General features: G+C 44.2%; 1 protein-coding gene across 11 annotated transcripts in view; it reads left to right on the top strand.

The window, feature by feature from the left end:
* Nucleotides 1–14,892, top strand: part of PTK2B (protein tyrosine kinase 2 beta) — a 382,496-nt gene that overhangs the window by 343,003 nt on the left and 24,601 nt on the right. For 9 of the 11 annotated variants that reach the window (XM_069233734.1, XM_069233739.1, XM_069233740.1 and 6 more), the window contains 2 exons: nucleotides 2,687–2,752; nucleotides 5,127–5,252. In XM_069233734.1, coding sequence (XP_069089835.1) covers nucleotides 2,687–2,752; nucleotides 5,127–5,252 — 192 coding nt within the window. The remainder of the gene's footprint in view (nucleotides 1–2,686; nucleotides 2,753–5,126; nucleotides 5,253–14,892) is intronic. The other 2 variants (XM_069233744.1, XM_069233745.1) reach the window with 1 other exon arrangement.

Here is a 14,892-nt window from a genome sequence, read left to right as displayed (position 1 = left end):
TAGTTAAAACTTACTGCACTTTTATCTTGATTTTGAAATGGAAGGGGTAAGATGTAGACAGTGGCCACTGTAGGGTTGGCAGTGCACGCAGCAGGGGGGCTCTTGGTTATGCCAAGACCATGCATGGAGGTTGAAGACACTGGCTTGCAAGGTCTTCTTTTGTGGTGCAGCTCACTCTTGTGTACGCTAGCCACCTCTAACTTGTCTATGAGCCAACACACCTGAAACCAAATGGTTTCATCAGTTGGTAATCAGGGAAGGACTACAAAATCACACATCTACTCAAGTGCAGTGTCCCAGCAACCTCTGTAATACTAGAGAGTCCCTGTTGCTCAGACCTTCTGCTGTTGTTTGTTATAGTTCGTGCCTTAAGTCCTTCCTCAATTAGGAAAGTTCTTTTGGTTCTTGTTCCTTCTTACCTTACACCCCACCCCTGCCTCATGTTTGGGCTCATTCGTTCCCTATCCGGTGAATCCCATTGTGGCGGGTTTCCCTGTGACTGAAACAGCTCCCATGTACTCGTCTCAGCTTCCTACGAGAAATTGATTCTCATTTCTCAGGGGTTGCTAAAGTGGGTACAGATTATCAGCAGCATTTTATTCCGGAACACAGTGGCTTAACCTATGTCCCCGCAGCCCCCCGGTGCAGTGGGGCCCCTGAGCTCCAGTGGGGCCGCTCAGCAAATGTTGTAGGTGGTGGGCCACGGAGGGGAACCCCTTCAAGTTTTGTTACGTCACTGCTGGAACAGGTTCACTTGGAATGTTTGGCGGGGGACAGGTGAGATTGTTAAAAACATTTTACCATAAGGACCTCTTACTGTTCGTTGTTCTTGTCTTGTAGTTGCCTCAATGACACTGTTCTCTGTTTCCCTATCCCTCGTTGGGTTCTCTAACTGTCCATTCTGCTATAGTTGTGAGCAGATGTCCCTTACTGGGGTAGAGAGATGCATTTTATCCCTGAGGGTACATCTGTCTCATGCCACCAGGATTCAATAGATATCTGAAGCCCATAAATTGATTGCCTCATGTTTCCATGAGTCAGGCTTGTATGGAGGGATACTTGGGGCCTGATTGAGAGCTTTGCGGATGAGTTACCCCGTCACAGCAGACAAATATCCGAAATAGAAATCTCATTATATCCTATGGGGTTTATATTTCGTCCGACGGCATAATCTGTCACCATTGCGACAGAGTAACTCGTCCCTCAAGACGGCAGAAAACTGAAAATGGTTCACTCAGGATGTACCCTTTGACATGTACTTATCTCAAAAGGTATAATATTTCTTTCGGTAGCCTGGCCGTTTTCCCTTTTCTAACAATTGTCACCCCGCAGCTGGGAAAGGTGCACAAAACACATTTACTCTGGGCTGCCAGCCAGGATGTATCATCAAGCAAATACATTTAAAATGGTTCTTGTTAGATAGCAAGTTAGCAACATTTCATATATATTAATCAATTGTTCATTTTTTAAAGGGATTTTTATTTTTATCAATTAGTAAAACGTTGGTAAACAACAATTAAATGAAGGAAGGATTTTGAAACCACAGTCTTATTCAGTGTTTAGTGCTGTTGTGTTCCTGAAAATATGGTACTTCCAGCTCTAGTTTCTCTCATAAACATGTAAGTCCAAAAATTGTCCAGGCTTTATATATGTACATAATGCAATTAAGCTTTACTGCTAAAGGCACTATTACTGCATCTTATCTAATGTCAGATTTATTTTTTAATAAGTTAAAAGTGGGTTCAATTGACATTTCAACAATGAGGCATTGCCCATAGAGGGCATTTTGCCCCAGGCGCTAAGGTTTGGTTCCAATATATGGGTGGCAAAAGCTTTGCTCAAAACCTCTTTGGGGAATTAGACTTTTATGCCACTCGAACTGTTTGTGTATAATTACTCTTGACTTGCACAAATTTCAAATATACATATTTGGTTATCTAAAATGGTACCGGGTTTAAGAGAAAGATGTATGCAGTGGTGAGGACCTTATAGCCACCTTTCATTGTCCAGTGCTTTAAACACCAGGAATCCAAGTCGAAAAAAGCAAAAATCCAAGGAGAACACTTGAAAATAGTAGATTTCATTCACAGCATTAGGAGAATCTGCTTGTTACACCTGCATACATTCTCCACACTTCCCATCTCCGGCCATCTTATGTCCTCTTTCACAGTCCATGATGGTCCACTTCTCCATCCCATCTCCCCTCCAGCAACTTCTGCCATTCCACTCCAGACACCAAACTCCTGTCCAGCAACCCCTGATGTTCTCCATTCTGACTTACTGTGCCCCCTGCAACAATTACTCCTGTTCCCTCTTATGTCACCCTGTGCTCCCTTCAAAAAAGCTGCTGCTCCTGACTTTAGACATCCTTTATCTCTACCAACAAACGCTGTCATGATCCCCTCCAGACATCATTGGTCCCTTACAAGATTCTCTACTGTTCCTTTTCCCTTCTATGCCTCGCTTCAGCCAACCATGTGTTCCCCTCTCATCTCTCCTTTGGCCCCTTTCATCAGTCCCTGACTTTTTAGCCATGCACATAAAACTGTATGGCCTCTTCTGGGCAAGATCAGTGTATTTTCCTGGTCGGGAGCAAGATTAAGGGGTCTAGTTATTAAAAGATAATACTGTATTTCAGGTTATCAATGTATTAACCATCACATTTTTGTTTGTCTTCTACTCTAAGCCCAGTCGACCAAAATACAAGCCACTTGCTCCAATCAACCTGTTAGCACCGAAGCTGCAGTTTCAGGTAAGAAGCCACGGTGTTCACAATGCAATTCCAATTCTTTAAAATGTGTGCATTTTAGCCCTTAGTTAGAAATAAGCGTGCTGAGCAGCATGTTTTATGCTTCCAGAGTGTATGGGGAGAGCCCAAGCAAACATGCAATGTGGAAGATAGATTGATTCCTATCATACACTTGGAAACCGGTTACACATTCTTTTGTTTTCCTATTTTTTAATTAAATTTTTGCTTTTTTACTTCCCAAGAAAGACAAGTTGAAAACAAAGCTTAGAGCATATTAAAGAAATGCGCCAAATGTCTGAACCCAAGGCTAAGTCAGTTTAAGTAGGACTGTCAATATTTAAAAAAAACAAGCATTGGCAATGCCAATAGGTCTTGATTTTATGGAATGCTATATGGTAATGTGAAGCATTACATGTAAATAGCATGGGAATGGATACATATTTGTGTGGAAGCAAAGAACTGTAGAATAATATTGGTGTAGGTTAAAAGGTCAAGTGACGATTGCACTATGAAGTCAAAACTGAAAATCTGTGTAGGTTATTGACCGCCCACCTCCCATCTGTGCTGTTGCCAGTGAAAAACAGCATAAATTATCTAGTTATCAAAGACACTTTATGCACATTCCAGTGCTGTGTTTGTGCCCCTGAAGGTTCAAACTTAGGCAGCTGGATAAATAAACAAAATGATCACAGGTTTGTGGGAGGCACGCACACGTCTGCCCATTCAAAACATGTACTCCTGGCTCCCAATGCGGGTGGAGCCAAAACCACTCTAGTGATGCTCACATAATTGTCTAGTGATAGTTGCGCTGCCAAGCCAGACCACTTTGTACTCATGCTCTCCAGCCCACATCCATCTAATATAATTTCAAAAAGGACACAAAGAAAAAGTAAGGTGGTAATGCCAGAGGTGTGGTTTGTTAGAGACAGAACCCACACTCCCTGCTTGCAACCCTAGGATTCAAAATTGATATTTACTTTGCATATATCCTTAAGTCAACATCACCACAGGTGCTACTATGCAAAAAACGGTTCACAGACTATACGATCTACACAAACACCTCTGTCTCACTGAATTGTTGTAAAAATATTAATTTATTCATAAAGCCAATCTTTTAATGTGCCTAAAATATCATACACATCTTGTACTTACATAACTGCAATATTATCATAGTCATGGAATACATTTTACATAATAAGTTTTCTAAGTCACAGTCCTTTATCAACCATGTGACAATAATTCAACAAATTGTAAAAAAAGGATTGTTTACTTATGAAATAAATAAATGTAAAGCACTTGTAAATTTGTGAGAGACAGATACTCCCAAAGAACACACTCCTCCCTGAGAGAAGAATGGACACCGAATGTACTGGCATCACCACCTGAATCTAACTCCAATCTTCAATCTCTTGTTAGCACAGTAAGGCCATGGCAATCACAGAAAGAGTTATATACAAAAGCCTCTTGTGTAACAAATAATAATCCCACATTGGCTATGCACTTTGTGTTTGGCACAACTTAAGATTCATTAAATATTCACACTTACAGCACCACTGTGGCAGAAATGCTTGTGGGTCAAATATACCTTAGACCTTCCCTAGGATAGGGAACTGATATTTGTTGCAAACAATAATGCATGTTTGTGCTAAGATTAATCATACAGTGATTGTTTTATTCAACTTTAACATATATCGTGTCAACACTAATAACTTGTGGAAGAACATAAAAGCATTGTTTGCATTTTGATTCTGATAAAATTGATATTTAGAGCATGGAATATCCTATTTAGAGATATCCAGTGCATTGTTCTATGTTATTGCACCAAATGTGGGGGGTAATCCTAGTAGGAAAAATTATTACATAATCTATGAGATTCAACACAGATGAAATGTTGAGAAGTATGGAATATGTCGGGGTTCTAAAATGACATAAGCAAATTTAGTAAATACATGATGCTTAATTTATGAAATCTGGGCAGAGCGAGATCTTCAGTACCTAGGGCCGAAAGGAATTTTCCCAGTGGGGTCTCTTTGTGTGTTTCTGTGGTTGCCAACAGAGCAGAAAACACTTGGCCAGAATATTCAGTGTCTGATTGGAGGTTGCCTGTGGGATACAATGTTTCTTGTATATTGATACAACAGGTCTTGCAAAGCAGTAGATACAGAGCACACAGCATTCTCTTGCAGAACCTAGAATGTCCGAGGCCCAGTCCTGAGTTGAAAAAAGAGCATTGTGTGTCTTCTGAAGCAGATTCGTCACAGCCTTGCTTTCTCAGTGTTGTATGTTGACATGTTTCTCTGTTCCTTTTGTCTGCTATTGCTGCTACAGCTGCTAACTCTCTCTGTCCATGTTTGCACCTGGCATGCCTTCTCTACAGATGCCAGAGAGCCTGTGTGCGAGCTCGCCCACGCTCTTTAGCCCGACCGACTATCAGTCGCCACTGGACTCGACACACAGCCCACCTCTCCAGCGTCACAATGTGTTCAAGCGACGCAGTATGCGGGTAAGGCCTGCATGCTTCCGTTTTGCCTGGTCAAGGGAAGTGTTGGCATATTGTGTGGCATTAGGGCATGTTGTTGTCGCTCTCTCGAGGATTGATGCCCATGAAGCCTAAACCACATCACAGAAGACTACACCAAGGGAATTGAAACCTCACTGCAACCCATCGAAAAGGTGATCTTGCGTACAAGTGCACTTGACAGACAAAAAAGGCTAATGCTTGCTTGCTCTCAGCTGGCCAAGATATCATAAAGAAGTGGTAACAGATATGATGAACAGCAAGCTCAAATTGGTGTGTGGATATTATCTTTTCTTTTGCATGCACCAATGATCAGCATTCAACAGACATAAATGTAGGTGTTAATGTACTGTATTTCTATTATTATTTGTATATGTAGGCTGTGTATCAGCCCCCAGTGAGGTCTTGCACCGGTTTTTGTTGGTGTGTCTGAATGGGTTATCGGCAGCCGCATTTGTGTGGAGTCAGGAGAATGTATAGTTGAAGATTCACAATTTTGGAAGTTGTTTGTGAGACTCCTAAAAGAGCCGATAGTGACCTACAATGACACTCTACATACACTGCTTGTGTTGGGAAAGATATGATGCAGTTAGGATGCCTATTTAAAAATCAGACAAAGGCAGATTGTGTGCTTAATTCAACCACATTTAGAGTTTACCATATCTCCACAGCTATATTTTCAGGATTCTTCACAAAAATGAGAAGTGCTGATAGCAAGGGTTCTGTTCTTAAAAAGGATGGTTTTCTTGCTAGATCTGTTTAGGTGGTGGAGTCCATAAAAATACTTGAGTGATTCCCAGCCAAGATAGTATCACGTGTAAATGACCGCATTGCATCAGTCTGGGACCAGACGTTTGTCCTCACAACTTGAAAGCCTGTTGACTTGATCAAGTGCTGTTACAAGAACTGTTGCCCCAGACTTTCAGTGTCAGATCCAGCAAGCACCACAAGCCCAGATTTGCTGGGTAGACCTTCTAAGTGTTCCACACAAATACCTTTAATGTTTTATTCTAGTTTAAAAGATGTATGCATTTTTGTATAATTTCACCAGCACAATAAGAAGCAATTAAAACCCATAAATATAATCAGAAGTTCAAGTGGAAGTATTGACATACTTTAGCTTGTGTTTAAGTGACTTTTGGACAGTATGAAAGTAAGAGCAGGCTAGTTGCTATTGGGAGAGGATTCCAAGTTTGAGCCCAGAAGAAATAAAGATGACATATGACAAGCATCAGAGGAGGCAGGGAAAGATAATGCACAAGTTTCAGGTGGAAAAACAAAGGGATAGCACAAAACCTTATGAAAAGGACAGAATGGCGGACGATGGATGTTTCCTAAGAAGAGATAATAATAGGAAAGAGATTGAAGGCTAATGAAATTTAAAAATTCATAAAAGTCTCCAATGCGAGCTTTCAGTGCAAAGGTCTTCAGGTCATGTTGCAGAATTGTTCTTCTACCTTCTCAAACTCTCATTCCACTCTCTGTTGGGCCCCAGAGTTACACTCATGACCCGTGTTCAGCAGTTCAACTCTTGTCGCAGCGGCTCTTGTAATACAGGGACGGCAGTGGTGCCCTCACTTACAACTTGCTGGTTGGGCTGGATCATAGTGGCAGGCTCACATTGTGGCAAACATATTTAGAAGTAGTGGCCTCACAGACTGGGTTCGGTTGGGGGTTTGATGACCAGGTGCAGTCACCTGGCTCGTCATCAGCAAGTGGGTGTCTTTAGCAGTTGGGCCATCCAGGCAGATGAGGTTCGCACATCGGTGGCAATGAAGAATCATCAACTCAGAAGATGGCAGCCGCAGTCTCTCAGATACACAACATGATGCCAGTAACACAATGATGTTTGGCAATTAAAAAGTTCACAGCAAGATTTAGAGTAGGAGACCAGGGGGATCCCTTAAACGTGTGCTGTACCTGGCTTCCCTCCTTTGTAGGTATCTGCTTCCTAAGGTTTTTCCATGTGCCCAGAGTACACTGGGCTTTTTTCTCCTGGACAGTCTCTTCTGCATGGTCCTACATGCTCCTTCTCTCTCTCTCATTATCCAGGCAAACTTCTAGGCTGAAGGCAGACCTTCAGCTCCGCCAGCAGAATGTTCACACTTCAAATGATATCTCCTCAGCTCTAGGAGACTGGCTGCAATGCAGACACCAGCCCTGGTCATACAGTGAACATTCAAGCACTCTGCAGAGCACTTAATTCCTTGGTCATGAAGAACTTGAGGCTAGATCAAGGTGAGGTGATTTAGATTCTACATTTACAGTAATTCTTCAGTAAACATGTGGATCCATTGCGTGGGCATCCACAGCGGGGGAAAGGGGAGCACTTACCCACTCTGGATTTAGGTGCAGCCTGATGGACAGGATCATAGTTCTGTGTAACACTACGCATCCCTGCCAAGTACCACGCATCAGTCATTTTAGACTAAGACATTTCAGTGTGGTGGTCCGCATCACCGCACTGAAATGCAAAATCATGCATTGTCGCGCCCTTACAGCTGTCAACTCAGAGCGCCTATAATTCATGATGCACCATTAGTCTGAAAGCTGTGGCAGCTCAATGCATGCTGCTTTCCTGCAGGATTAGGGGCTGGCTCAGTCTGTTTGTGCCAACTATACAACAGTGTAACAGACAACCCTGACACCACGGTGGCATGATAACTAGTGTGACGTCAGAGTCATTGTCAGTGCGCCCAGTGGCCATTGTGGGGACAATGAGTCTCACACAAAGCAGTTGTCAGACTTGTTTTAATAGGCCTCGTTGGTGTGAGCGGAGAGGGCGTTATTTCAAGCTATGCTCACTTAGCTAATGGCAGCGCAGCTGAGTGAGGTCACCGCTGAGTCGCACACAGTCTGCAGCAGGCCTCTGAGGTTAACCAGGCCCAATCTGTGCCGGCAGCGGCTGAGTCACAGCGTTCTGTGAGCCTGCTGCCGGCCTGGCACCCTGTCAGTATAGGGGAGCTGCACACCACTTTAATTCGGCCCACAGTGTGCACTGTTGTGCAGTGTATACCGTGGTCATGATCCGGCAGACGACTGCAGCCATGAGGGACGTCCGACTCAGACCCAAGTTCTACGTGGCACCGCCGGGTGGGCTCTGCTGCTGATCCCTTTGGAGTAGGGTTTACCTCAGGCAGTGGCGTAACAAAGGCCCCCTGCGTCTCCCCCAGTGCCGGGGCGAATTCCAGGGGGCCCCCTCAGCACAGTACTCTGGCCTGCAAGCGCCTCAGTGAGCTCATAAGGGGGCCCGCCATGTAATTTGCAGGGGGCCTTCCTCAAGTTTCGTTATGCCACTGACCTCAGGTAGTGCAATGCACATGCAATCTGGGCAGTTATAGCTTTAGAATTTAGAAAGCAGGGGCTCCACCTCAATTTGAAAATTCTGCACAAATGTGCTCTGGAAATTTCTGCAGGGATTCTACTGCCGTATCTTTGAAGCTGCCTCTGAAGTGAGCCACAGCAATAGCGTTCCTTCAAGTCTGCCCTCTGTCCTCGTGGAAATTGAGTTGGTCCAGAGATTCTTCAGTGGATGAAGGAAGAGATTGTGATTCAGTGTGACATGGAACAATAACTCGAAGATGTAAAAAAGGGATGCAGCGTTGTATTGGCTTATTTGTTTTGTTTGGTCGCGTAGGCTATTTTCTGTATGAGAGAGGTTTGTTATCCCTTGGTTGAAATAGACATTTGACTCAGTTACTAGATTTTAAGAATGAATTGGACTGATTGACATCACTAGCAAACATGGTAATTTCGTAAACAATTGCAACAAAACAAACAATCATTGGCAAAGCTAATAGGTCTCGGCAATCTGGGAGTTATTGGCATGGCCAATCTCAATGTCTTTTTAGCCATGCTGAATAGAAGCTGCTGTTCACCATGCCTGAAACTCATGAAAAAATCCTAACGCACCAAAGCCGCAGCGCTGCTGTCTCTGAACCTGGGAGACAATTCCTGGGCACACAAAGATAATGCATCCTCTTTGTGACCAATTAAGTAAGCTAGGACAGATCTGCTGTCACATTTGTCTTTGTGTCAATTTATTAGCAGCAGATTTTTTAAAATAAATATATAAGATGACTATCAAACTCTGCTTTTCAAACCCGGCCCCTGTGATTGATGTTGTGATTTTTTTTTTTTATGTGTGCGTCTCCCAGGCATAAAACTTGACAGGTTGATTTTGTGTACGTGAGGGAAAAGGGGGACTGCATGTTTGAAAATTGTGTACACAACAATCTGTTTAGCAAGTAGTTTACAGTCTCCCTAAAGCAGCCACGGCTCTGGGAGACCAGGTGGTGGCAGGAGTGAGGTGCTTGTGCTGGCCCCACCTTCTGCTGCCTGAGAGACAATGTTTCTAAATCTTTGTCTGTTTCACGTTTGCAGCTGCGCAGTGCTGGTGCGCACGAGGCAGAGCAATGTTTACAGCTCTTGCTAGGTGCATTGGCTTCATGGGCAGCTGCTGACTTGCGGGCTCGTTTGTAACTCATTACTGATGCTCTAAGTGAAAGCAGTAGTGTTGTTTAATGTTTGCTATGCGGCCACAATGTTGCTGCGAGCTCGCTTCTCTCTGGGCTGCTCTTTTTCCCTGACGTAACACACAAGAGTGCCCACGCACCAAAGCCTCAGCGCTGCTGTCTCTGAAAGTGGGAGACAATTTCTGGGCACACAAAGATAATGCATCCTCTTTGTGACCAACTAAGTAAGCTAGAACAGAGTTGCTGTCACATTTGTCTTTGTGTCAATTTATTAGCAGCAGATTTTTTGAATAAATGTATAAGAGGACTGTCAAACTACTTTTCAAGCTGCTCCCCCATCGTTTATTTTGTGATTTTCTTTTATGTGTGCGTGTCTTCCACGCATAAAGCTTGACAGGTTAATTTTATGTAAGAGATGGAAAAGGGGCACTGCAAGTTTAAATTGTATTCGCAAATATGACGAGATAAGAACAAGATTTACAGGCCTTTTTACAGAAGAGCTCGGAGCGAGTGAAAACACAAGCGCTTCTGTGAAGTACTCTTTAACAAACAAAAAAGTTGTTTCTAAAACAGTGTCTAGCATGGAAGTAGTAGATGGATGGTAGTAAATGGGCCATACTTTCAGGGAGTGCTAAGCACAGAAAGAGGCATGATGCATGAATTCAATGGATAAATGGGGAGGTAGAATCTGAGCACAATGATAGAGCCAGCAAAAGGGAAACCTATGGGCGCGCTGAAGCCCACAAAGTATATACAACCGTCTCTTTGAGACTGCGCATGCGCTGTCTAGCTGAGACCTAAAAATGATTGATGGTTAGTAAGAATTAACACAGATGGGGGAGTGAGGGCATGGCTACGACGCTAAACATAGTGGTCGCTCCCTTCTGAGCTCTGCGGACACTGTGCTTCTGATCCATATAATATAAAGATCTAGGGGGCCCCAGTCGCTTTACTGCCTAAAGCCTGTCTGCCCCACTCGAGGGCACCAAAGCTCACCTCTTGGCTCTCACTCTGGCCATCGCAGATACAGATATAAGCTCACCAGTGAGAAGGCCTGAAGGCTGCGGAGCAGAGGTGCGACCTGAAAAATGGAGGGCACCCCTCTCTCTGTCTTTCTCTCCCTATCCTGCGGCTACATCAAGGTTGGCAGATGTGGGACACAGTGGGGCCTGTAGTTGTGACCCCACAGCTGCAGAGTTGCACACAGCCGGGAGTGTGAAAGGCACCCCTCCCTCTTTCACCATGCTTACTTAGGCTTACAGAGGCAAGCGCTGGTGGAGCTCGGCTTCCAGCGCCAAAGATGACATGGGGGCACAGAATCAAGGGACCGCCGCCATGGAGTGTGCAACAGGGCGATGATCACAGAGACAGGACTACTGCAAATCCCACAGGAGGTCAGTGCCTGGAAGCCTATGGGCCAGCCTAATTTATTACTATGGGTGGATGGAGCGGCTGTGCTCTTGATGGACACAGCTAGGCTAGGGTCTGAATGCCTGATGGGTACAGGATGGCACAATTAAGAGACGTTTCCAAACGCGGAAAGGACATTACTTCAATGAAAATAGGGGCCCCTGGGATTACCTAGAGATCCTCTGGGAAATGTTAAAGGCCACAATCTGAGGATACATCATTAGTTGCATTTCAGAATCACATAAGAGACAGAGGCAAGATGAGACAGACCTTGAGATCCTCATTTTAGAATTGGAGGCAGAATATGAAGTTTCTCTGTGTCCCTCTGCACTTACGACAAAAGGATCCTGGATGAGGTACGGGTGGCATGGCTCACCACAGAGCCGTATATACCACTGGGGAGGGAAGGAGAGTAAGACATTGCACTGACTTTGTTCTAACACGACCTGCTGCAAACCCATTGCCTACATATCTTATGAAGGGGGCATCGGACACACTAGTGAGGCCACTATTGCCCAATGTTTCACTTCCTACTATGCAGATTCATATGCCCAACGCCCAGGGAGGGACCCTACCACCCTCCAGGACTTTGCAACGGACCTACCTAAACATACCCCCAGATTGACTCAGACAGAAACTCACCTGAGAGCGATATTACATTAGAAGAGTGATATTGCGCTATAGGAGTGATATTACACTAGATGAACTCATGTCTGATAAAACTCCTAGTTCCAAAGGCTTCCCAGCTGAGTTCTCTAAATCATATAGAAAACTACTTACTGGGCCACAGACTTTCGACTAGCTGAAATTGTGGTCAACAAAACCTGTTCTCCCACCTGACTGCGGTTCCTCATAGCGTCCCATATCCCTGTAGAACATCGAAGTCAAAATTTGGACTAAGACTCTAGCTAACAGGCTGATGCCATTACTAGCCACTCTGGTCCACCTGAACTAGTCCCGCTCCATATCCCATTGGGACACAAGACACAATATTTGATGCCTCTACAATGCTTTGGTGTTGCAGACAGGATACCCATGGTCCATGCGTTTCTCCTAGTGGACTTTCAAAAGGCCTTTAACTCAGTCCATTGGAATTACCTGTTCTATCTAAAACACAGTTTGAAATTTTGGGCTTATATATATGAGTTGGGTCTAATTGCTATACGCTGACCTTAGGGCTAGAGTTAGGATGAGGGTCTCTAGGTCAGACCCATTCCCAATACAAAGGGGAACAAGAGAAAAATGCCCAATGTCACCTTTATTGTTTGCTATTGTGCTTGAGCCCCTGGAGGGAAGGATGAGGATAGATCTCTTGGTCAGGTGCTCATAATGGGATTCTGGAATTTCTGACAGGATTGCTCTTTAGGCTGGAGACGTCTTGATATTTCTAGAGGATCCTCAGGAGTCCAGATCCCAAGATCCTCAGCATCTTTGAGAGCTTCTCTGGACTCTCTATTAACAGAGCTTTATCCCCAGCCCTGCCCTCATCCACTCTTCACTGGGCCGACGACTTACAGGTTCTATGTGACTGTTTTTAATATCTAGGGGTGTATGTAATGACAGATCCAGGACGCCCCTGGGCACATAATATCCAACCACAATTAGAATGCCTGAATCACGACCTAGGGTTTGGGACGTCATTAACTTTATCCATTATGGGGCACTTCTCCATTTATAAAATGTTCTCCCCGTCCGACTGCTTTATCAATTACAGAACGTCCTCTTCCCTCTACCAAAAATAGACTCATTCTTGCTGGACTCTCTGTGGAGCCACCGCACCCCGAGTCTAGCCCTCTGTAAATGGTATAAGCATTTATACGATGGGGTCATTGTGACCCCGGACATGCTCCTATACTACAGAGTGTTCCGCCTCATAATTATGAATGAGTGGTGGTCCAACACCAAGGCAGATCCTGCCTTTGCAACTGAAAAACGAGCAATGCGAGATACCTTCCTAGTGCAGCTCCTAAATGGTGGGGCACTCGTGGAACTCTTCCACCAGCCACATTAGTGGCATCTCAAATTTAGATGGATACCCATAGAGCTCTCAGATGAGTGAGACGCCTGATGGAAGAAACCCCCCTGTGGTGTGGGACCCTGCTGCAGAAGGTCTTCGACTTACAGGGGTTTAAATCATGGGTGACAAAAGGATTCTCTAAATTGGGTGATGTCATGTCACAGAACGAGAGAAAAAATACAACCTTGACTGCACACAATTCTTTAGCTATCTGCAGCTATGACATGCTCCCACATCTTACATAGCGGGGCTCACAGAAATACCAGACTATAACCCCCTGGAGGCCAACCTTCTCCTTGACAAATTGACTAAGTGTTCTGGTGCTTGGTGATGAACTCACTGTATGCATTTGACCGTCTGAGGGATGCTTGGGTGGGGAACCTAGGACAACTGTCTGAGGATGATTAGAGGGATGCAGGTGCCTCCCCTGTTAATCAGCCATAGCCTCACAATTTCGACTCATACAATGGAAACACCTACACAGGGTTTATTACACATGTGATAGGCTAATGAGAACTGGGCTGTTGCCTCACAACATTTTCTGCAATATGATACCAAAAAAGGGAACCTTCTGCACGCAGTCTGGGCATGTGTAAAGTTGATTCTGTTTTTGGATGTTGTGCTGATGCCTATAGCAAGTGTTGGACTGTACTTTACTAGGAGACCCCAGACTTGTCCTCCTTCATTTTACGCCAGAGATAGACACAGACAGATACAGCCCTGCATTGTTATGGTTGGGATTGGTAGTAGCGAAAAGGGACATTGCTAAGGCCTGGAAAGACACAGAGCCTCCATTCCTGGAGAAGTGGAAGTTGGGGTTGGATGGATATATGACGATGGAAATCTCTATCTACAAAACCAGAGGCTACCCACAAAACACTGAAAAATATGGACTGTGTAGTGCCACTATCGGGGCATTTCCCCCCAACTAAGTGAAGACCCCCGTTGCTCCCTGGAGGATTAAATCCAGACTTATAACACTAAGGGAAGAACTGGGGCATTGGGAGGGGAGAGGTGAAAAAGTAATGAATGTATGATTCTATACTGGTCGGGTTTTGTGGGGAGTTAATTTTGTGATGGCAACCCTGTAGCCTATTTATGTAGGCCACTTCTGTTTTGTGGCTCCATTCTTCACAATAATGCATAACAAAAAAAACAATAACATGTTACATAAAAAAAGAATAAGCACAGACCTTGGATCTCATTACATTACAACTGTTGCACTAGCTGAGCCTATACAGAGGAATGTATTTTGATGTAATGTTAATACTTGATAAACATAACTTTTCTTTCAAAAGTGAGGAGAAGCATTTGGCAACATAGTCATATCCTGTGAAAAAAAGCTCTGTTTTTCGCTTTTTGTTCACTGTCTATAATACTGACAACAATTTAAGGAAGTTATTTAGAGTATGGCGGATGTCCCTTTTTGCCCTATTTAGAGTGCATACATGAGAGAGAACAGGACATCAGCTAACTTTTGGAACATGTCAAACAGCCGCCAATCTCTATGTAACACCCTAAGCTCTTACTTTCTGATTGTGTACTGGGTGAGTGAAGGAATAAATAGGTGGAGTTGTTCTGTTGTTCCTCGTGTTCTGAGCTTAAGTATTGTGGCACTCAGGTGAGTAACGACACAGTCGTAAAGAACCCATAGAACTGGCCCCCACTTATAGAGATGAACTTTCAAGAAACCCATCATTATCTCAGTTAATGTTCTCCAAAA

This window comes from Pleurodeles waltl, chromosome 5 (assembly GCF_031143425.1).
Source record: "Pleurodeles waltl isolate 20211129_DDA chromosome 5, aPleWal1.hap1.20221129, whole genome shotgun sequence".
Taxonomy (NCBI): domain Eukaryota; kingdom Metazoa; phylum Chordata; class Amphibia; order Caudata; family Salamandridae; genus Pleurodeles; species Pleurodeles waltl.
The sequence above is the reverse complement of the archived record's forward strand: the minus strand, read 5'-3'. Positions and strand labels throughout refer to the sequence as shown.